The sequence below is a fragment of the Nuphar pumila genome, chromosome 8 (genome assembly GCF_984573655.1).
Source record: "Nuphar pumila chromosome 8, dmNupPumi1.hap1.1, whole genome shotgun sequence".
In the NCBI taxonomy this organism is placed as follows: Eukaryota; Viridiplantae; Streptophyta; class Magnoliopsida; order Nymphaeales; family Nymphaeaceae; genus Nuphar; species Nuphar pumila.
This window is the reverse complement of record NC_143256.1, coordinates 127,712,474-127,735,062: the sequence shown is the minus strand read 5'-3', so window position 1 is coordinate 127,735,062 and position 22,589 is coordinate 127,712,474. Positions and strand designations below refer to the sequence as shown.

Genomic DNA, 22,589 nt, shown 5'->3' with positions numbered 1-22,589 from the left:
AAATTCTTTATAACCTTGTTATCTCTAGAACCATTGAATTTCGTTGGCCTCAGCACATCTCTCTTTGATAGCCTATTGGCATTTCCACCATTTAGGGTCACCGTCTGTTGTAAAGTGTGGTTCTTCAATTGAAGCTCTCCTACTTCAGTCTGCAGGACGATCATTGTTGTAGTCAGCGACATAACCTGTCCCATCAGCAAGTTCACCTGCTCTCACAGGCTTGTTACCTCATCGTCCATTGCTACGAACGACTTAATTGCGCGTGAAATCGCTTCTTCATGCGAAGTCACATCAACTACCAGTTTATTGACAGTCTCGACCATCTGCTCATGGCTCCGAGGTGAACCCATCTCCTTGATCTCAGCAACTGCCTTACCTTTGGTGCTTCGCAAGTTGTATTGGGGCACCACGATGTCTTGCTCACAAATCGTGGCCTATCGGCACGTCTCTCGACACCGACTCCGAAGTCTCTTCCCCAACTTGAGAATGGGTTCTGGTACCACTTGTCACTGACCTATTTCTTCAATAGGCCAGTGCGGCACGACGATCCTTTCTTTACCACCGCAAGCCTTTTCGGTCGCGCACTTATCATTGCAAAAACTTTGAGTATAAAGGGTGCAAGAGAGTGAAAGAGAAGAGAGGGAGATAAATTGCAATCACTTAAAGGTAATCACAACGAGGGTGAACAAAGAAAGCTCAAGGCATTTGCATTCATTCACTATTTTGCCCGTAGACTCATTACAGTTCAGATCTACGGGTTAACCCTTCAGGGTATTGATCAACCTAAACCAAAGGACAAGGGTAACTCGAAGAAAGTAACAAGTGACTCAACACTTACATTATGACTCAACCAAAACAAAACGAACACAATTGTACAAAGTAGGTCAGGGGGGAACATTGACAATGGTTAAATTAATTGCCAACATGTCGTGTAGTGATACTCAAGTAACATTGATGGGGTGTTTGTTACACTCCCGCTCAAAGGAAGCCACTTTCCTTTGAAAGGGCCACTTTGGAGGGAAAATAGTATGAACAGGAAAGCTGCTTTTTTACATCTATTATGTGGGTCCCATTATATCTTTAGCGAGACCCTATTTCCTATGAAAGAAAGTCTCTTTCATCTTGAATATTTTAAGAGGTAAAGCGATAACTTTCACATCGGGAAGGATGGCAAGAAAGGACTAGCAAGGCGTCATTGTTAGCTGGTAGAAAAAATTGTATTATGGTTTAACATGAGGGAGGAACCCTATCTTTTCATGATTGATTTTGGGTAGGCGATACTTTGCGGGTTCTTTTCTTAGTTTCACACATCAGACATTAGCTTCATAGTGATATCATAATTGGACTAATCAATCAAACAGAAATTTCAATGGGTAAAACTGAGTGCCTTGCTTCCTGCAAATTCATTAGCGGGTTTATATGGTGGTAGCAATTCACTAAGGGCCTGTTTTTTTCATTCCCATGAAAGAAAATGGCCTTTCATGGAAAAGGGCATGACTTTCTAAAAGCTCCAGTCAGCTCAGCCTTCTCATGAAAGTTCTTTTGATACGAGGGCGAATGAAGGGATTTAACATTAAAAAGGTGGTGGTGGAAAAAACTGAGACCCACTTGTGCTAGCATGGCATTTTCCCACTATGATGCTTGGACTTTCTTTCATTCTAGAAAGGGGAGGAAAGGGATGTCAACTCAGCAATTTCCTATGAAAATTACATGAAAAGATGGGTCCAAATTACATTCTTTCAATGAAGAACCACACACGCACTTTGCTATCTGGATGCCTTGATCGGATTCACCAATAATCCATACAGGAACAGATTCCATCCTTGAAATGGTGAAACCTGTTTCTATCTCTCACAATCATCTCTCTCTCAAAGACCTTTGAGACAAACTTGGATGCTGTATGGCAGTCCTCACACACACGGAGGTTCTTCACAATCCGGATGGATGTCCCAGGGCCTGAGTTCAACAGACCAAATGCTATTGCAAGCTTTTCACTGTGCCTAAAGAGCGCACTCTCTTTTTCCTCCTCATCTATATCAAACAGCACGTCTGATGTGTCCCCTACGTATCCAGCAGCTCGTATTCTTCTGACTATTTCCTCCCACATTGCCTTAATCTTTTCAATGCCTGGATGAGAATCATCACCAATCGTGAACCGATGCACCACACCATTGAGTTCAATCAGGCTAAAACCTGGTGATTTCTTCACCCCGATTTCCTTCATCTTCTCTCTCAATTCCATTACATCATCCCACTGGTTTGCACGAGCATATATGTTTGATAACAACACATAGTATCCACTATGATTAGGTGTCAATTTGATTAATATTTTACCAACTCTCTCCCCCATTTCTGCATTCCTGTGAATTCGGCAAGCCCCAAGCAGAGCTCCCCAAACAGGTACACTGGGCTCAACTGGCATCCTGCGTATAAAACTTTCAGCTTCCTCTAGCTTTCCTGCCCGTCCGAGCAGATCCACCATGCATCCATAATGCTCCAACCCTGGCTCAATACCATATTCCCTCTTCATGATTCGGAAAAGTTTGAAACCTTTCTCAACCAATCCTCCATGACTGCAAGCTGATAAAACAGCTGTGAACGTGACATCCCTTGGTTTCAAACCAGCTTTCAGCATCTCGTAGAAGTACTCAATTGATCTTCTTGCATGGCCGTGCATTGCTAGACCAGCCAGCATGGTCGTCCAACTCAGAACATCCTGCTCAGGCATCTCATGAAACACTTGCAATGCTCTGTCAATGCACCCACATCTTGCATACATGTCCACAAGAGCAGTCCCAAGATTCAGAGTGACAGTAAGGTTGTTCCTGATCACATAATCATGGGCTTTCTTGCCTTGCTCGAGAGCTCCAAGATGCGCACATGAGGAGATCACACTAACCATGACTGCCTCATTTGCACGCACGGTCTCATCTTGGAGTTGCTGGAACAGATCCAATGCCATATCGAAGCAGCCATTGTGAGCATATCCTGCAATCATTATGCTCCATGTGACCACATTCCTCTCAGGCATTTTGTTGAACAAATCCCTTGCTGATTCCACGTCGCCGCATCTGTTGTAGCCAGCAATCATCGAGCTCCAAGAGACTACATCTAATTGCTGAATTTTCTCAAACAGTTGATGTGCTGTTTCTAGACCACCACATGAAGCATACATATGGACCAGAGAGTTCTGGGCATAGACATCCAACTCAAAGCCGTATTTGATCACTTGGGCATGAGCTTCCCTCCCTCTTTTCAGAGACTGGAGATGGGTGCACGACTTAACCAAGAATGGGAACGTGAGGTTGTCTGGCTGTAGGCCTTGTTTCAGCAGCTGGCCGTAGAACCGGAGCGAAAATTCTGGGTTCTTTCCGGAAGCATGTCCTCTGATCATGGCATTGTATATGAAGACATTTGGGCCCTTGATCTGCGAGAAAATCCGATTTGCATAATCTAAACAGCCATTCTCATGGATTGCACAGAAGGCGAGCAATCGGCTGACAGAAAATGTGTCATCCATGAGACCAGTTCTGATCATATGGGCATGTATTCTCTTTAGATGTCTGAGGCTGGAACAGGTCTCTAGCACGGAGAGTTTTGGATTCTTTAGTTTGAGAATTCTGGAAACTGAAGTGGTCGCGGCCATGGTGAAGATGAATTGAACGACAGAGAAGAAATTTTAATTATGAAGAAATCCAACATTTTTTTTTTGTGACGAGTGGTTTGCTGTGTGTGACCCTGCGTGATTCTACATCAACATTGAAGCCTCAATGATCCTATGTAGATGGTTTTGGTGCTTCTCTGTTTCCATCATGCACGCATCAAGTGTGGTTGCATATAAACAAATGGCTGGATCCCGACGTGTAGGTCATACCGGACGAGCTGATGATGATGTTGGTGGTGCATTTCCTAACAGTTTGTGTGGAAACTAATAGGCTTTGATCGGCTACTAGATCTCAAGGCTGTCTTGAAGCAGGTGCTGTGGTCGTATAGGATGACCAAGTTTTAAAACCCATAATCCACAATCCTCCATGAATGCAAGCTGATAAAACAGCTGTGAAAGTGACGTCCCTGTCCGGTCATGAGCAGGGACGCAGGGTGGTCATGTGATCCTATAAGCTTTGTCGCTCTACATTTGACCAACAATGGAAAGAAATTGTCAAATTGGTGGCTTCGAGGTATGAATGGTGTTCAGCTGCGTCGTCATACAGCTTTACACCTACATCCCTTTTCTTTGTCGTTTCCATTGTTGCCCAGGAAAGCTATCATGAATGGTGGGTTCAAGGTATGAATGGTGCTTTCAATTCATGAATCATCCGCCTTGGTGATGAGAGAAAACTGACATCGTGAAGCTTTTTGCTAAAACTAATACAAAGTCTTACCGGTTCCCAGACTCGCAAGTCACAATCTTTAGAAGCTGGTGGACTTGGGACCCTTCAATGAGGGAAAATCCTTGTAAAGATACACAGCAAAAGAACCTTACAAATGGCCAGAGTGAGGCCCGACACATTGCTACCTTTTCAGGCCACCATTGTCGAAACGGTTCAGTCCTATAGATTGACCATGTGAACTTCTGAAAGTTAATATAGAGTTTCCTCTTCATCGGTGAAAAAAAACATAAATAGAGTTTCCTCCCTGTGGTTGAACGACATGAAGTTCAAGCGCCAACTTTAGACACTGATGAAGAAAACAAGATAGACGTCATTGCCAGGCCTGATCATCACAACTCATGGCATACATAGGGCCCAAATGTAAACCCTGTTTGGCTCATTAGACTGGGAACGCAGACGGCAGGAAGACGAAAAGTGAGTAGGGGCCAGGGGAAGGGAAGAAAGGTTAAAAAGAAGAAAAAGTAGAGGAACGGAAGAAGGGAAAAAAAGGAGGAAAGAACAAACACAAACCTTTGCTAATCGGTTGAGGACTGGAAGGTTAAAATAAGGAAAAGAGGTGTCTACCGGCAGCCGATTGCAGGCAACTGTGGAAAGTAAGAAACCCAAACCAACATCGCAACACAAGGCCCTTTAAAGCAAAACAAAGAACAAACAAAAACGTGCAATAAAAAAATGGGCCAAGTTTAGTCTCGAGCCTAGCAGGTCAGGCCATGAAACCCTGACCAAACCTGGGTGAAGGTGGGTTGGTCGGCTTAGTCTGACAGACTGCTGGACCCAATGCCCACCACTACATGAAGTTTCCGGCAACTTTCAAATTCCCTCTGACAGCACGACCAGTACAACTCGTAGAAACATCATAGATGATTAGCACGCAAATTCTCTAACAATACTAAAAATTCAATATAAAGAATACAACAATCTCAACTTATACCAATGAAGTAAAAGGCTTTTGTGCAAGCACATAACATGTCGCAAGTAAATTAAGCCAGGTTTTCTCCTCCACCTCAAAAAAATCGTTCCCAGCAGTTGTCTGCCAGCCCACATCTCTGCTCCTCTGTAAATTGATGAACAAAACTTTGTGGTTTTAACTTTATTCTTTAGATGGGGCAAGAAGGGACGTCGAGTGTAAGGCCCGCCTGGATCTGGCCCCATCCAATAAGGCGCCAGTGCTTCTCTACACGACGGCTTAGGGCCACCTTCTCACCTTTGCTGGTGCAGACAGGCGCCGTGAGCAGCAACTTGGCAAGATCATTCTTCACGGCAATTACACGAGCACCAGCAGACATGGAGCCAATGTTGAGCATTAGAATCTCACCCTTAGCCAGTTTGGCCACCTTCCCTTGCTTCTCAGAGCCCTTTGTCCTGACTCCCAGCAACCGCCGAAGAAGGAAGAAGTTTACCTTGAAACGTATCCAGGAGAGATCAACCCCAGAAATCAATAAAACCACAAACACTAACAACTTTAAAAGACAAAATGAAAAAGATGATCACCCCAACTATCTGGAAACCATGATTTAATCACCAAGGCACATATTCTAATGTCTAACCCCCAAACAAGAGAAAAGAAAACAGATGAGGAGTTTAAACCAGAGGTTTTTCTACTAGCATGTAAAATTTCCAGATGAAATATTCTTCAAAAAAAAATTCAGATGAAATTGGCAAGAGCTTTAAAAGATTATGGGAAGGAACACTAAATTTCAGCATGCTTTTACAGGATTTTAGAAATTACTAGAAACTTCAGGGCAAGGAAACTCAAATGCATCTTCAAAGTGCCCTTACCTCAAGCTCCACATAAACTTCAGGGAGTGATCCGACCTCCCCAAGAACCTGCCCAACCAACCTATCAGCGCGTGTCAATGTGGGGTCCATTGTGGTGCCAACCCCAATAAGGCCACCTGGAACAGCAAACTGTAGCTCATTCTGCTCAGCATACAAAGAAACTATTCTGGAGTATATAGGTGTACATCTCATATTTCCATTTTCATCTTTCACTACGATCCCTGGACGAACTTCAATATATTGATTCACCTTTAAAACCCCCTGCAACATAACATAACCGTGGCTTATGGAAAATGTCAAACTAAGCAGCAAGTTGAAAGAAACTAGAAGAGCCACCACCCCTGGCACGCATCAGATCTGCATACACATCAATAAAGCCCAAAATTTCATCCCCATTTAATAGAAGCTCTAACAATGAAATTGGTTAGGCAAATTTGTCTCTATAACTGCTTGGTAACAAGCAGCATAGCCCGTGAAAACCAACGGTATATTGATTGGTGATAAGATCTCTCCAGGTCCAAATTTTTGGACAGAAAATTTTGAACTTTAAACATAAAAATACAGTTGAAGAGTTTTAAAATAGTTATAGGCACTAATCGAGAGCTGAAAAAAAAAACAAGTGAAACCCTCACTTGATCACAACTCAAGCTTGAATTCATGGAAGCAGACATACCCTTAGAATGCTTCCACCAGCAACCCCTCCTTTTATTTCATCAACTTCAGACCCAGGCTTATTCACATCAAATGACCGAATCACAATCATATTTGGTGGTGCAACGAAGTTCCTATCAGGGATTGGGATTTTTTTCACTATGTACTCACAAACCACATCGATGTTGTATTTCAGTTGTGCAGATATAGGCACAACAGGTGCTCCATCTGCAACGGTGCCCTGCAGATTCAAGAGAAAAACTTACTGTTTGATCCGAACCCCAACCCAAAACTAGAAAGAAAAAAAAATTGTCGTCAAAGGCGGCAGCCTTTAACATTATACAAGATAACTGACCTGGATAAACTTCCGGATTGCTTCATACTGATTCATGGACACACTTTCTTGTACAAGATCAATTTTGTTTTGTAGAATGATAATGTGCTGGAGACGCATAATTTCAACAGCAGCAAGATGCTCGGAAGTCTGGGGTTGAGGACAGCTTTCATTGCTTGCAATTAGAAGCAATGCTCCATCCATGATGGCAGCCCCATTAAGCATTGTAGCCATAAGAATGTCATGTCCCTGTTTTGTATAGAAAAAAATAATTATTAAAAGAACTTAGAACCACAAAGGGTAGGTTGAAAACATCATCAGTATGTTCTCCTAAAAGGATTTCAACACTGAGACGGTCTATCATGAAAGTATCACATGCGAAAATGATGCTTATGTCAAATTCAAATGCATAATTGTTGATAATTGAAATAAAAAATAAACAGAAGCCTCAAAATTAAGAAAAGGTAGCGAGTAATGAAATCAAATGATTGTTCATCACTGGCAACAGAAAATAAGACATGGAAATATTGCACAACTTTTTCATTAAGATGAGCAGCTCAAATGGAAAGTTACAATCATTACTCGGTTCTCTATTTTAGGTCTTGACCTATGTCACACGGACACTCCATTTTGCCCTCTGCACCCGTGTCGACAGGCGTCAACACCTGGACACGCCATTTTACACTCCATACATACAAGTTTGTATTTAATTTATAATTTATGATTATATTTTCAGTTTATAACTTTATACTTTCAGTATATAATATATATTTTAGATATAGCATATATATTTAGATTATATTCAGTTTATTTTGAATTTATGTGATATATATATATATATAGCCGTGTCCCTGTACCCCCATTTTTTGGAATTGCCGTGTCGTACCCGTACCTGCACCCGCACCCGCACCCAGGCGACATAGGTCTTGACTGAACAAATCTTATCCTCGAGTTATGAGGCCTATATCGTCCAGAATTCCTATTCATGAATAGCAGTATTTGGGCAACCTAGCAAATAAGCACAACAGCCATCACAGCTAGAGACCATCAGAAAACTCACTCTCTTAGCAAATGAGAGCTAAGGATAGATTATGTTGCAAGCTTGACAACCTCTACCTTAAGTAATAATATGCGACCAATGAATGACATGATGCATCCATGCTCCACATATCCTCCAGCTTGCACACTACATACTTGATGCACTGATGTTTCAAGCCCATAAGTTATAATACACAATGGCAACCTAGCACAGATAGTAATGAGTGATACAAACAGGTTAAGCAAGCTAAAGGATTAATGCTCCGAGCATCTAAGGGGTCCTTGCGAAAATGAAAATTCCAACTAGTAGATAGAAGATCATGAGAAGAAAAGTAGATAATAAACCAGATATATTGAAAAATGCATTAAGTAGGCATAGACAATCAATTCTGAGCGGATGATTTGATCATAAATAAATCAAAGAATCATTACCAATCAAGAGCTCATAAGAGAAAAAGGAAACATGATTCGATTCGGATAATCTTCAATTATTGTTGGAGTCACTTTCACTAATTTGAAAATTGAAAGGCAGAGAACCCAAGAGGGTGGAAGAATCATTCTTATGTACTGAGAGTCACGAAAATAAGATCAAGGATGGTCTAATGGAATTAAATTGATCATACGAAATAATGATTACAACTGCTTTGCATATAAAACTAATGGGCACAATTGATTGGCAATCTGAGGTAAGTTGGGAGTGTTTGGTCAATGCTAATCATTTTGCAAATTGTTTTCCATCTCAAGTTTTAGTAATTTTATGTATGACTTAAACAAGCCAAGGTGAGAGAAAAGAAAACCAACTCTAGCTCATGAGAAGGTTCTTAATATCAAAACCTGTCATATGGAAAAGTTTATAAAAGTAGTTGAATTTCAATGGCATGCTCTATGTGGCTAAAAGCCATGCAAATGCCTCAAACACCAACAAAAATAGGTGTATAAAAGAAACAAAACACAGATTCACAGCTGGATTGCTAACAGGAATACCAGAAAATGCTTTATCCAAATAAGAGATCAGATAAATGAACCTACAGGACAGTCCACAAATGAAACATGCCTCAAAAGCTTCATCCTACAATTCTCGAATCCAAGAACATCACATAAAGGACTGTCTTCCTTCCCACTTCCATAAGCCCTGTATAGGAAATCAAATAGGAAGTTATGTCATCCAGATATCAAAATAACATGACGGAAATGCAAACAACCCTTGAATAGCATACTTATAGCACATTGGCCGAGGGCAGCGCTCATCTTCACATTTGTATATCTTGGCATTAGCATACCCCAGCTTAATGGTGATATTACGCTCGAGTTCATTCTTAAAGCGAACAGTCTAAAGACAAAGCAATTCCAAAATCAGCAGATACACCAAAAACAATGAACGACTTCAAACAGTAATGAAATACAAAGGCACAAGTAGATGCCTCTTATGGGCTTACAAGAACACAATAACACAAGAGTACAATGACCACTTATAGGCCAATACAAGATCACATATAAAAGAGCCACTTATGGGCTTGAAACACGAGTAAAAAATAAAAAATCTTATTGACAAAGAATGCTTGAAAAAGCATAAAATGAGAGAAGGGGGGAGATCCCCTTTATATACAACAAGAGAGTTTAATAGAGCCGATCGGAGCTCCCAACAGCTCTATTTGGTCAAAAGACCAAAAATCCCTTATGAAAAAAGAAAAAGAAAAGACACATGTGCCCCTAAAGGGAACAACCTATTACACGGTGTGAAAGGACAAAAATATGCCTAGTGGGTATTGCCTATTACAATCATATAGAACAATACATATATATGTATGTATGTACAAATATATATTTTAACATAAACATGCAATTCTTTTTAATTTTAGCAATAGAGATAGCATCTTTTTCAAAATTCATATTCATATTGAGCAATGAGATAAGTGGCCTTCAAGATAAAACCTTTTAAAGCCAACCTTTGAAGGTAAACCAAGCGACTCAGGAATCAACTCAGCAAGCATCAACTCAAGCCAGGTCAACTAGGTGACAGCTGTCATGACAACTTTTATACTTATAGATATATAGCTAATTACATGTATATATATAATAAACATATATGTATGTGTGTGTACATAGTGTGTGCATGTGTATGTGTGTATAAGCTTTATAACATACACGCATACATAAAGTTCTGATATGAATGTTTTACTATGTCAAGTTGTTAACATGTACCCATTATATAAAACATACACATATATGCCTTGGCCGAGTCATAAGTTGTGACTCAGCTGAGTCATGGCTGAGTCATATGAAAACTCAGCGAACTTGGCCCAGCCTTGTGCAAATGCTGCGAAATAGGCCGAATCGAGCAGAGTCATCGAGTTGACTTGGCAAGTTTTCAAACTATGGCAATTGCTAGATGAAATCATCAGGAAGGGGAAAAGAAAAAAGATGTGATTGAAGTATCTTCTCCTTTTCTTTTTGGGTGGTTGGGGAAGTCTTCCCCTATAGATATAAAGCTAGACAGGTTCATGTATAAATGGCTCCATAAGGAATGAACAAGAAAAAAGCCCTGTAAATCCTTCCCATGATCTCAAAGAATACTTCGAAGAATATTAATGACTCAAGCAGAAGAATTATTGATGAAAAGGGGAAAACCAGAAAAAATATGGAAAAGATTTGAACTTAGGGGAGCATATCACCTGCACACCAGATATTGCTTTAACAACAGTCGACTTCCCATGTGCCACATGCCCAATTGTACCTGACAATTGAATCATCGAAGACTCAACACAGGTACAATGTGATGGGAACATAACTACGAAAAGCATGAAGCTAACAAACACATCTTTCATAAGAACAAAATGGGCTATATTCAGGACCGTGACAAAGGATGAAAGGCATCCAAATGAAAATCAAAAGTTTTTCAAATTTCTTCCGTTTATAGATCAAGAACCTCTACACTTCAAGTAAACAAATTTACAGTGCTTCAAGTGACTCGGTAATAGTTTTACATGCAAAGTAGCTTCAAGAGATGCCATTTAATAAGCCAAATTCACCACAGGTACAATGTGATAAATGACCATAATGCAGAAGACAAGCTGAAAAGGTTGAGGGCATGCAAACAAACAGTTTTTTTAAGACAGTTAGCAGAAAAACATAACTAATTAATTATATTTTGGAAAATCGATGGGAAGAGGCATTCTTAGCAACCATGAGACTTCATGGAAAAGAGTTGGACGAGAATCAGATCAGCAATTATGATAGCTTAAATATGGTCCAGTAACCTAGAAACAATTGTCAACAAACAAAATAGTACTGTTATCGCCTTCAATTTAGAAGCCAAAACATAGATAAATTCCACCATACCATCCCAAACGAAAACTATATAACAAAACTCGCCATGTGAATCATTTCCAAAGACATATCATAAGAATAAACATAAACAGTAAGTCGATCAATACACTAATCTATCATAAACAATCACCTAGTTCAATCCAAACAGTAGTTCGCTAATCTGAACCTTCATGCCAAATACATTTCAATACCACCAATAGATGAGTACAAATTTATTTCAACAAGCAAGGAGCACCAAAGCAGACACCGACCTATGTTGATCGTAGCTTGACGCGAAATTACTTCAGGCGAGAGCGGATGTAATTTTGTCACATCAAGCTTACTCAGGTCCTGCTCCATTAACCCCTTCCGCGACATCTTGCCTACTGCAGGAAAGAACTCAACACTCATATCAACGAAAAAAACCAAAAATAGTTCAGCAAAAGACTAAAAAGTCCCAACTTTCACAGAAATAAGCACATCTCCCATCAGAAGAAACACAAGAAAATAAACTTAAGCAAATTCACAAGAAGTTTAAAAAAAAAAAAAAGCCCTAGCGATTGAGCGATGTACATTGAACCCCTCAGAAACAAATCCTACAATTGAATAAACCTAAGAAATATAAATCATCTCTGCAAACTTCACCAGGTAAAAACCCTAGAAATCGTTCAATCGCTTGTTTTCTGCGGCCAAAAGACCTTTAAAGTATTGTTTCTGATTCCAGGAAACCCTAAAAAACGATCGAAGAAAGGAGAAAAACAAACCGATGAGATTCTTTAATACATAACCAAAATGGATGGGAAAATGGGCGGGAGAAAAAAACCGAAAAGGGAAGGAAGTCCATACCTCTGATTCAGGCAAACGGAGTCCGCAGAGAATATCAGAATTCGGGCAGATAAGACGACGGAGGAGATGAAGAAGAGGCGCGACCACTCTCTCCGAACGAAAAGAAACAGCTCCGGCGGAGAAGAGACGAGAGAGAGAGAGAAGAGGAAGAAGTGAGGCACAAGACGAAAGCGAGGTTTTAGCGCTTGGCGTCAGAAAGTATGATACTACCCCTATTGATTTTCATAAAAGACACGATCAAGCATTTAAGCTAGCTAGTCAACGACAGAAAGAGGGAGGGGAGAAGAGGGTAAATGGCAGGGGCGCAAATGGATCAGATTCGATCCGGATCATGATAGTTCCGATTCCATATCCGAAATAAGCACAGTAGACCTGAAACTGAGTCTGCATCCGAACCATATCCAATGAGGTAGGATTGCATTCGGATCCAAAATATGTGGTTATAGGGGATCCAGTAATAAAATCATTAAAAGCAAGGTCTTTATATATATATATATATATATATATAAGAGGAAAAGAAGAGCCAATCAGATCAGATTTTGATCTGTATCCGAATTAGATCCAACCTAATATACTGATTCAAATCTGATCATAATCCAAGAATAGTCCAGTTAGGCAGATCCTTTGTGGAAACCCATATCCAAAATAACATTCGGATTCAAATCCGGTATCCTATCATACCCGATCAGTTTGTATCGATCACCTGGTTGATGAAATGGTCACGGACTGCCTCTCTCTGACAAGTGACTCTCCGGTGAGGAGTATTTACAAAGACTCATTTTTCGATTTCTATAAAAATTTATGTTCCCTCTCACTTTTATTGAGAAGGGCCTCTCAAGGGATAAACAGCTTTACAAATAATAAATACATAGTACAAAATTAAACACGTGCAATAAACTAAAAATGGACGTCTTTCAGAATTTTAGGAATAAAAAGCTATGTATCGCAATGAAGAAGTGATATTTCAATAAAAACGAAGATGTCATGATTTATTAATTGTATAATTTGTATTTATATATTTTAAACATTGAAACTATTGAAAAAATGATGCCGCTTTATTTTGCGTTTTTTTTATTTGAAATTAGCATGATATTGTCACTAGGTTTCCAAGTAAGAGAGAATTAAGATTTTTTTTTTTTTTTTTTTTTTGAGGAATGAAGTAATAAGGTATGACTCCCTTGGGGGTAAACCCACGTAGTTTTACGCTGCCATGACAACGATCGTAAGTACAGCAGGCAAAGCTGAATAATCATTTTAATATTATTTTAACAGGTGTCACGTTCTAATTGGCACAGTAATATTTTTCAACTCCTGGGAGTGGTTTATCTGTGTAAATATAAAGAAAAAACAGTAATAAGGTATTTGAGACACATAAGTGGCTACACATGTTTTGACTTGCAAGTTCCAAACTTTGTGGGAAACATAGGGCACAAGGACACAATTTTTTTCTTTTAAAAAAAGGGATAATTTTTTAATTTTAAATCAATAAAAATATGTTTTTATTTTTAATAACACCCGTGTCCTTTGTTCTTTTATGAGGTGTTTGAGTACTGCCTTGGATTTGAAGATCCATGGACACGCAGATTAAAACACAAACCCCAGACCTTGATCTGACTCTTTTTCAAACAAGAAATCTCAGGTCCAACGAATCTGAAAATCTCATTTAACCTAAGAAGCCCTCAAATTTGTAGGTTTCTAGTTCAATAGGAGGGGTATTGGAATAGAGATCCACGATATTAGACCTACAGATCTCTGGTCTGAGATCCGAAAGATTCAAACGCATCCTTTGAGTTTTTGCCTAAAAAAGAAAAAACTAATTTGGGTTTTGTGTGAGAACCGGAGATCTAAACTGCTTTGTCTGGTTTACAAGCCCTACTTATCATGCTTCATTCCATGTCAATGTCAAAAATCTAAGAGCACTCGATAACATACTTTTAAGAGATTTACATTTTCTCTATGCTTTTGTTTGGAAACTGGCAGTTGAGGGAAGTTAAAGCATTTAGAAAAGTGGCACCTGAAAGCTACCAGGCTACACCTCTAGAGGTGTCAGTTACCAAATCCAGGATTTGGTGCAAGCACAATCTCATTTCCTTCCCCACATGCATAAACTCTCATCCCAGCTGGTAGCTTCCAAATGTCAACTTAGGGCTGGGAAATAAACGGAGCCGCTCATGTTCAGCTCGTAAGAGATTGCTCAAACTTGTAAAATGAGCTCGGTAAGCTGAATATGAACAATAGGTACTTGGTTCGACTCGACTAAACTCCACTCTTAGAAGCTTGTTAGGTAGTAAGAAACATATTTTAGAACAGCTTTAAAACAATTTGTTTTTTCTACAAACGAGCCAGCTCAAACTCGGCTCATTTAACTCAGGCTTATTATGAGCTCAAACTCGGTTTGACTCGCCACAAGAATGAGCCAAAAGCTTGGTTCATTCAGCACGCTTACCAGCCTCACATCTACTACAAGGTAGTTTGGTTGTTCTTAATTACTAAATTCACAAACTCCCATTGCAACTGCCAGTTCTCAAACAAAGCCAAAGTGCTCATGCTAATTCACATTTTAATGAATTAATCTCAAACAAAACCACCCCTTGTAAGCCTAAGCCGACAATTACGAAACTGCTTGGTATTACATTGGCTAAATTCTCTTCAGGCAACTAAGCACTTAATACCCATTTTTTCCCCATGTTTCTGAGTGGAAGGATAACCGCCCAAAGCACGAACACACAAAAATGACAAAGGAAACAAAAGATTTTTTATGTGGTTCAGTGTTACCTTACACCCACGAATGTCTCTCTCTCCCTCAACGTTTTTACTGAGATAGGTTTCCACTATATATATATATATATAAACTTATCACAGTGGTACAGTCCTTTTCAAACATTTCTTTTGGCGATTTTACATAATTAGGAGATGAATCTTTTATTTATTTATTATGCTGAACTTTAGAAAGCTTTGATAACCTTCCTTGAGATAGACTCTTCTCTCTTGGTAACCTTCTTTGAGCTAGACTCTTCTCTTTTTTGGCAATTCTTCTTGAGGTGGATATTACTTTTCTCATCCTCTCTAGATCCTTCAAGAAATATGTGAACCCAAACCGGCCGACTCATCAACTCTAACATGCCTCAAGCCAATCTCTATGGCCTTGAGATTGAGGTTGTCTCTCAATGCCCCCCAAATTGCGGTCCAATAACTTGAGTTGGGATTTCATTATGCGATTCAAATTTTTGTATAAATCTACAACCAAACTTACTTTTAGATAAAGTATATACCCCACCCGTTGAAAAGTAGGATTTCCAATCAAAATGATTTGATTTACCACTCGGTAAACCTGTACACTTGTACAATTTTATCTTTACCTTTGTCATTTTTTGTAACTTATTTCCTTTTCATAGGATAAAAAATAGAGGTTTCCAAATCCTATCCTAGAATCAAGGATAGTTGAGTTATTGTGATCAAGTTAATGTAACCTTTCATAAAAATTATTTTCCTATCCCTTTGATACTGTTTTCTTAGCATGGTATCAGAGCTTTGAAAAGGAGACTGGACATCAAGCTGTTTAGAAGCCATGAAGAAAAAGAAACTCGACAACTAAAGTGATCAACAATATCAACAACAAGATGCAGACTTGTGTCAATATAATGTATGCAGCAACAGGGTAATAAAAGAAGTGATCAATAACCAACAGGGGCTCTGCTTCTCTGGTGGGAGCAGCTACGTTGCATGTTTAAAACCCAATGGAAGAATTGTGTAACTGGTAGGGGTTTGTCCAACCCCAGCTAGACTTTTAAAAAAAAAAAGAAGTGATCACAGACTGCAAAGACAACTACAGAACCACCAAATTGTCATTCCAACAGCGACATCTATTACCACTTCAAAGATGTCATGGAACAATATATTGCATGAACTTGTAAATTATAAAAAATATTGGCAAATAAAGCATCTATCAAGCATCATCGTTAGGGAAAACATCATCACATACACGTACAAGTGAATCTTTTTTTTTTTTAAAGGCAAGATGGGGTTAGGCAGACCCCCACCAGTTAGTATTCAATCGTACCACTGGGGTTTTGAACCTGCACTGTCCCACCACAGGGAGACGTAGACTGACAGCTCCTACCAACCACGCGGAGCCCCCCGTTGGTCGTACAAGTGAATCTTTGCAATATCACAAACCTATCTATTGAATTCTCTGTCTCCAAAACCAAGAACTTTTCAGAACACCCTATGAAGCCTGACCTCAAGTAACTCGACCTGAACTTGTTCTTTCCAAGTCAGGCTTAAGCCATTAACTTGTGTAGATCATGCAGAGTCAATTGTCCTCCAGCCCCATAGTTTTATGATTGTGCCTCGGGTGATTTAGTAACTACAATGTGTATGGTTGCTGTAATGATTTTCTCACCATCATCAATAACGAGGTAATGCTCAAAATTTCTGTTGAAAATGGTTTCCTCGCTCGCTCTGTCATTCAACCAAGTAGTTTACACAGAAACCCGACGACAACAAATCAACTATAGCTCTATCTCCCTCTTCCACTATCCTTTCTTGGCTCTGCATTTTTAGCTTCAGTGTTCCCTCAATTATCTTTCAGATTTCTGGACTAGGCAAAGACTGGTTTGCTTCAATCTGTATTATGTGAAACAGATTTCCATAAATAGTAATCACATTGGGTCAATCCAGCACATACAAGACAAAACCAGATGGATGTTTGAGTTCTTAATCATCAAATATAAATTCATGAGAAAAAATAAAATTTAACACATAATAGCATTATAGAACATGAATCAATTCAGATGATTAACATGCATGGCCTAAGCAATGCTTTTTGTCTTCTAGATGCTACAAATAGAGAACATGATTGGGTTCTCCAATATTATTCTAAAAAACAGTAAAAAATATGTATTTATACATTGTATCAATTCTTTCAAAATGTAGATTCATGTTCACTAGCATAGTCATGAAAAATTAAAATATAACTACCTCTAAGATACAGAAATAGCGACTGCTTACTAAAAATCAGTCTACACAAGTTGGTGAAACCCCTACAAGCAAAGATGATTTACACATTCTTTTCATAGAAACTGTTCACCCCTAAGCACTGCTTCAGTGGAATCATGTGAACAAGCTTGAAAGGCTGAATATACATGAAGAAAGCATGAATTCACACATTGGAGACATTTCTCCAGACTGTCAGAAGGAAAATATACAAATGACAATTTCAAATGTACATAATCTTCTTATTCTCATTATCACCATGAAAAACTCATTAACCCTCACAAAAGATGCAAAGCCATGGTGCTAAAACAATCAAATCAGAACTGTAGCTTTGTGTTTGAACGTCAACTCTTGACCAACTGTATATTTTGAATGTATAACCTTTCACCAACCATAACGCGTCATCAGAATTTCAAAACAACTTGAAGTATTCCTTCATGCTTTTGCTCTTGTGATGCATCTCCAGCGTCTAAACTGTGGGGACCTATCTAAAAGTAATAGAAGACCCACATTGTCTCCCATTGGACCAAATGGGTATCTGAAAAGAGAGGGAAACATTGTAACCACCTGGTAGCATATGAGTTTCCAGAAAGTAAATAAATCAAAGAATCGGTACTTACTTGGTTGTCCGTGATTTCTTTCTACGAAAAATAAATGACACAATGCACTGAAAAACAAAAAAGCAGAAGAAAAGAAATAGAGTAAGCTCACTATCAAAAAGTCCTAGAAATATTCAATATCTATAAGCATAAAGACCATAAACAGAAGTGAACAGAAAAACAACAATTTTCAGAGCTCCAATTGTACCACCCATATTCAAACATGAATCAAAGGTTGTTGCAAGGACAATAAAGGATAACAGTTTCTTCCTTTTTTTAACAGAAAGGAAAAAAAATAGAAAGGGAGGAAGAAAAAAAGAAACTGCTTAAAACTTCATAAAAACACAGCTTCACAATTCCAGATGTTTCAAACACAAACCAAAATAATGAAAGGAAATGCACGCAATTACAGTAGTGATGCACAAGTATAATAACCAGGATGATGGTGTAAAGTAACGTGCAGGACCAGTAAAAACTAAAAACCAAAAGAATGAACTTCAATGGTTTAACAAGCCGCTCCAGATCCTAGCATATTCCTTTTTTTTATAGAAGAAGCAGGGGGGTTAAGCACCCATGATTTTATCATATTCTGGAAGGTCAGATTTGGTAATCACTCTAACTGATCTACCCCAAAACAGGTACCAAGATGCCCATGTAAATATGCAGTTCCTTTGAACTTTATAGTCCACATATTGAGGCTAGAAAGTAAGATCCCAAAATGTGCAATATTTACTTCCGTACAAAACACGTAGATGTCTATTGTCAGTATATTTTCCAACTCCATGTACTTGAACACTAACCCAAGAGGAGAACTGGAGAAAGTCATCAGAGGTACAGAGGTGGCATTAGACAAATCAAAGGTTTGAACTTTGAAACAATTGAGAAAGGGAAAAAAAGGTATTCCACAAAAACAAACTGCAGTGATGCATAAATATGAGCGAGAAAAAAACATTGAATAATGCATATCTCCAGCAAACTATCAATGGAGACGAAATAAATTAATAACTAATAAGGTTACCTTCAACACAGACATAAATGAAAAGTTTCCAGTTGAGGATAGCTTCTTCACTATCTTCTTTTCCGGTATTAGCTCTTTACATAGCTGCTGAGCTATCTCTTTCAGCAATATTAGTTGAGCTTTATCTGTCTGCATGGACATAATTGCTTGCCTCATTGACTCCCTGTCGGCCTCAAGTGCCTGAAGCCTCAAATACAGCTTTTTAACATCCCCATCTCCCATATTGATCCTGTTCAATGAACCTCTAGGGGTGGCTATATATTCATCAGGTTTCCCAAACTGAGATTTAGAACCAAAAGCACCATCATCAGGTCGCGGAGTCCGAAAGCTCCCATCAGCCATGTAACAAATAGTACTCTCAGCCTTGTTTCTTTGTGGAAGTGGTTCCCCCACCCAACTTCCATTTTCATCCACAAACGTTTGCTTAGAACCAGGTGCACCATGAATAGAATCAATAGTATATATTCTATCACTAGTATCATCAGCAAAATCAGATGCATTACCCCAATTCCTATAATAATTATAGTCCTCAGTGTTAGAATACTCCTCGGCCCTTTTTGAGTTCCCACTTGGACCTGATATAGAAATGTTTTCCACAATACATTCTTGCCGTGCTTCCTTGATCAAACAGGAATAGGTGCTGGTGCTATCTGCAGAAAAGGTTCTAGCATGTCTTGATCTTCGAGGAGAAGGACTGAATGTTCCTTTCTCATGAAGATTCTTTCCATTATTGCATTTCCCATCCAATTGCTCCAGTTGGTAAATCCTGTACTCCAAATTCTGAAGATTCTCCCGGTTACAAGGAGTTTCACCTGAAGCATTTTTCTCGAGGTCTAATGGATCATCATATTCTTGAAACTCTTGAATCCCATTCAAGCTGCATCTTAAAGGAGGGTATTCAAAAGGATTAGGCTTCTGCCCACGGCCTGAAGGAGTATCATCTGAATACATATACCTATTTGATTCTTCGGGTTCATGCCAATCTGTATTTTCCCACTTCTCCCCCATACTCCTAGTTCGGTTATACCGACCTGTGAAAGAACCTTCACTCAACTTAACATCCTCAAAATCAAATTGATCAAACCCAAAACTCATCAACCTATGCTTGTAAGCCTGTACCTCACAATTTAGTGACTGTATGATCTGCTCTTTCTTATACAACAATTCCTCCATGGTCAACAGCTCCTGCTGATCATGAGCCATTTTCTCCTCTGCAATCCGCTTAAACTGCCGAGCTTCCATCTGAATCTCAGCCTTCTCTCTCTGCAGGCGCAAGATCATTGACATGGCCTCATTTGCAGCAGTAGATGATGCATTCCTTTCTTCTTCCAACTCAACGTAAAGTTCCTGAATTGATTGCTGCTGGCTGTTAACCGTTTCCCTCAAAGCCATGCACTCATTCTCTATCTCAACCCGAGCAACTGAAAAAAAAACAGGATCATCCATCAAATCTCCTCTACGGCCTGGCAGTTCGTCTATCTGTTCAACCTTCCTCTTCACAGAGCGAAACCATTCACTGCTACCAACAGAATAACTACAACTACAACATTTTGTCAAGGAGTCTGTAGAATGAGTTTCTAAATCCATGCCCCAGAATGAATTTTGACGTTCTTATATCTCAGCGATCAAACATCGACCAGCCGCTGTTCAGTTAAAATGTACTGAAACAAAAAAGGGAGAAAAAAAAAAGTCATCAATTTCAGCTCAGTCACATCAAATTCAAATAGCAAATTCATCTGAATTCCACTAAAAGGAGAAAAAAATTCCGTTTTAAAGGATCGCTAATAAAACCATTTATATTTCCTTACGTACTTTTGAACCATTCAAAATGGACTCGGGTCCACGTTGAAAAGATATTCTGATAAATCCAGAAGGAATTTCGATTCCATTAGTAATGAGGAATGAACTTCAATAATAATTTTCATTACGCCTTTCGGAACAAAACCTTCAAACTGTCCCCACCGAATTTCCGACGAATTTCAATGCTAAAACTTCAATTATTGCGCTCAAAGAACAACAAAAAAAGAAAGCGAGAAAATCAAACTTTTTTGGAAACCCTAAATATTTCCCTCCTTGTCGATTGCAAACTCATTTACGCCTCAATGTATCGATCTTCTGCACTATTTTCTATAAAAATGACATAAAAAAAATCACAACCAATAAAACATGAAAAAGCACAAAATCACACTTTTATCCACAATTGTTTACGGCAATCCTAGCTCAAAACGATCAAATTCAAACCCAACGCATAGAACGACCTGAAAAAATGCTTCATGAACTCCACAAAATAAAACGTAAAATTTCACGTCAAAAACACGGTCTGGTTCCGATGTCCGAATTTTCTAGCTCAAAGTTCTCAAATTCGATCTCGGAAGAAACAGAATCTCTGGCACCTCAAAAAACAACCCTCTGATTGGAAATTTCAGACAACCAGAAACGCGTACCTGGTCGGAAAATCGAACGAACGGAATCCGCCTCACTTCGCGCCGTTCCCGCCAAAACCGACGGGAAACGGCTCATCAATGGGCGCCTCCAACTCCTCCTCCGGCTGCAATGAATCGGAAATTATAAGAGAGTGAGAATTCCGGCCTCTGCTTGGATTTCCGGGAAGAGGACTCCGGCGGAAATTGAGTCGGGAAATCTCTTTGCAAGCCTTCCGAGGACCTCGGAGGAAAACGTTACGCCGGGAACCCTACAGAGGCAAAACAAATTTTTTTTTTAGGGGAAAACATAATGATCCGAGTTTCGCTGGTCGATTTAGTTTCTGTTTTTTTTTCTGATTTCCCCTTTTAGTCTTTCAATTTTTTTAACAGCCACTCGCTATCCAAAAATTCGCGAAAAGACTCCTATCTATGGTTTTAATTCGAGATTACTTTTCACACGCCTCCCATTGTATCGCAATGATATGCCAATATAAAATTATCACTTGTTTTAAAGCATTGCATTCACTATATTAATGCTATAAAAACACATTTTTAATCTTTTTATACGTTTACATTTTTCTTTATAATTTATCTATTTTTACGTTTTAACTTTGATATCTAAATTTTTCAATTTTTTATATGTCGATATTTTACCGAAATTTTTTCTTAAAAAAAATATATTTGATCAATTTAGAACAAGATTTTCCTAGCGAAGATTTTGTTATGAACAGAGTGCATGACATCAGTTGGCATCGAACATCATATTGGACCTTGGCCGGGCGTAAGTGATCCAAACCATGCAATAGTTGTGACCAAGTTCACATTTGAGATCTAGTTGGGTCTTGTTTAGACAAGTTCCTCTTTATGATCAACTTCAAAGCTCGAGTGTTAAACATCTAATCCACAGTGTTAAACAAGGTCATTTAATTATTTGTGACATGATATCATTTTTTATTGTCTAAATTGATATTGAAAATTAAGGTGGGACATGTACGAAAAGAAGAATACGGGATGCAATGCACACGCTATGGCTTGAAAAGCAAGATAGAAATAAAAAGGCGTTCTCAAGAAATTTTTTAAAATATTGAGGAGTAAAAGGAATTTTTATTTTATATAATACTGATAATTATATAGAAATTGGGACGCTTTTATTTTTCTCTTTATTACGAGGGATCCGCGAGGGCGGTTTGAGTGGGAAGTTGAAGGTGT

The 22,589-nt window shown here is 38.9% G+C and overlaps 3 protein-coding genes across 9 annotated transcripts; all 3 read right to left on the bottom strand.

Moving 5' to 3' along the window:
• Window positions 1-1,789: 1,789 nt before the first annotated feature.
• LOC149830724 (pentatricopeptide repeat-containing protein At5g06540-like) lies at window positions 1,790-3,646 on the bottom strand. Its single transcript, XM_090015520.1, has one exon. The coding sequence runs from the start codon at window positions 3,644-3,646 to the stop codon at window positions 1,790-1,792; it is 1,857 nt and encodes a 618-aa protein (XP_089871646.1).
• Window positions 3,647-5,254: 1,608 nt separating this feature from the next.
• LOC149830723 (eukaryotic translation initiation factor 2 subunit gamma-like) lies at window positions 5,255-12,476 on the bottom strand. Of its 6 annotated transcripts, none has more exons than XM_090016741.1 (10): window positions 12,346-12,476; window positions 12,145-12,229; window positions 11,772-11,885; window positions 10,866-10,927; window positions 9,411-9,523; window positions 9,223-9,325; window positions 7,177-7,404; window positions 6,844-7,062; window positions 6,171-6,431; window positions 5,255-5,791 (listed from the first exon to the last, which is right to left on the bottom strand). In XM_090016741.1, exons 3-10 carry the CDS (start codon window positions 11,875-11,877, stop codon window positions 5,489-5,491), a joined length of 1,395 nt encoding a protein of 464 aa, XP_089872867.1. In that variant the 5' UTR covers window positions 11,878-11,885; window positions 12,145-12,229; window positions 12,346-12,476; the 3' UTR covers window positions 5,255-5,488. The 6 variants fall into 6 exon arrangements, with proteins under 6 accessions (XP_089872867.1, XP_089872865.1, XP_089872866.1 ...); XM_090016739.1 differs by having other exon boundaries at window positions 11,772-11,882; XM_090016740.1 differs by lacking the exon at window positions 12,145-12,229 and having other exon boundaries at window positions 12,346-12,469.
• Window positions 12,477-17,706: 5,230 nt separating this feature from the next.
• On the bottom strand, window positions 17,707-21,660 carry LOC149830722 (myosin-binding protein 7-like). Of its 2 annotated transcripts, none has more exons than XM_090015911.1 (4): window positions 21,402-21,660; window positions 18,958-20,618; window positions 17,961-18,007; window positions 17,707-17,878 (listed from the first exon to the last, which is right to left on the bottom strand). In XM_090015911.1, the coding sequence occupies exons 2-4, from the start codon at window positions 20,542-20,544 to the stop codon at window positions 17,776-17,778; spliced, it is 1,737 nt and encodes a 578-aa protein (XP_089872037.1). In that variant the 5' UTR covers window positions 20,545-20,618; window positions 21,402-21,660; the 3' UTR covers window positions 17,707-17,775. The 2 variants fall into 2 exon arrangements, with proteins under 2 accessions (XP_089872037.1, XP_089872038.1); XM_090015912.1 differs by lacking the exon at window positions 21,402-21,660 and adding an exon at window positions 20,770-20,883.
• Window positions 21,661-22,589: the final 929 nt, after the last annotated feature.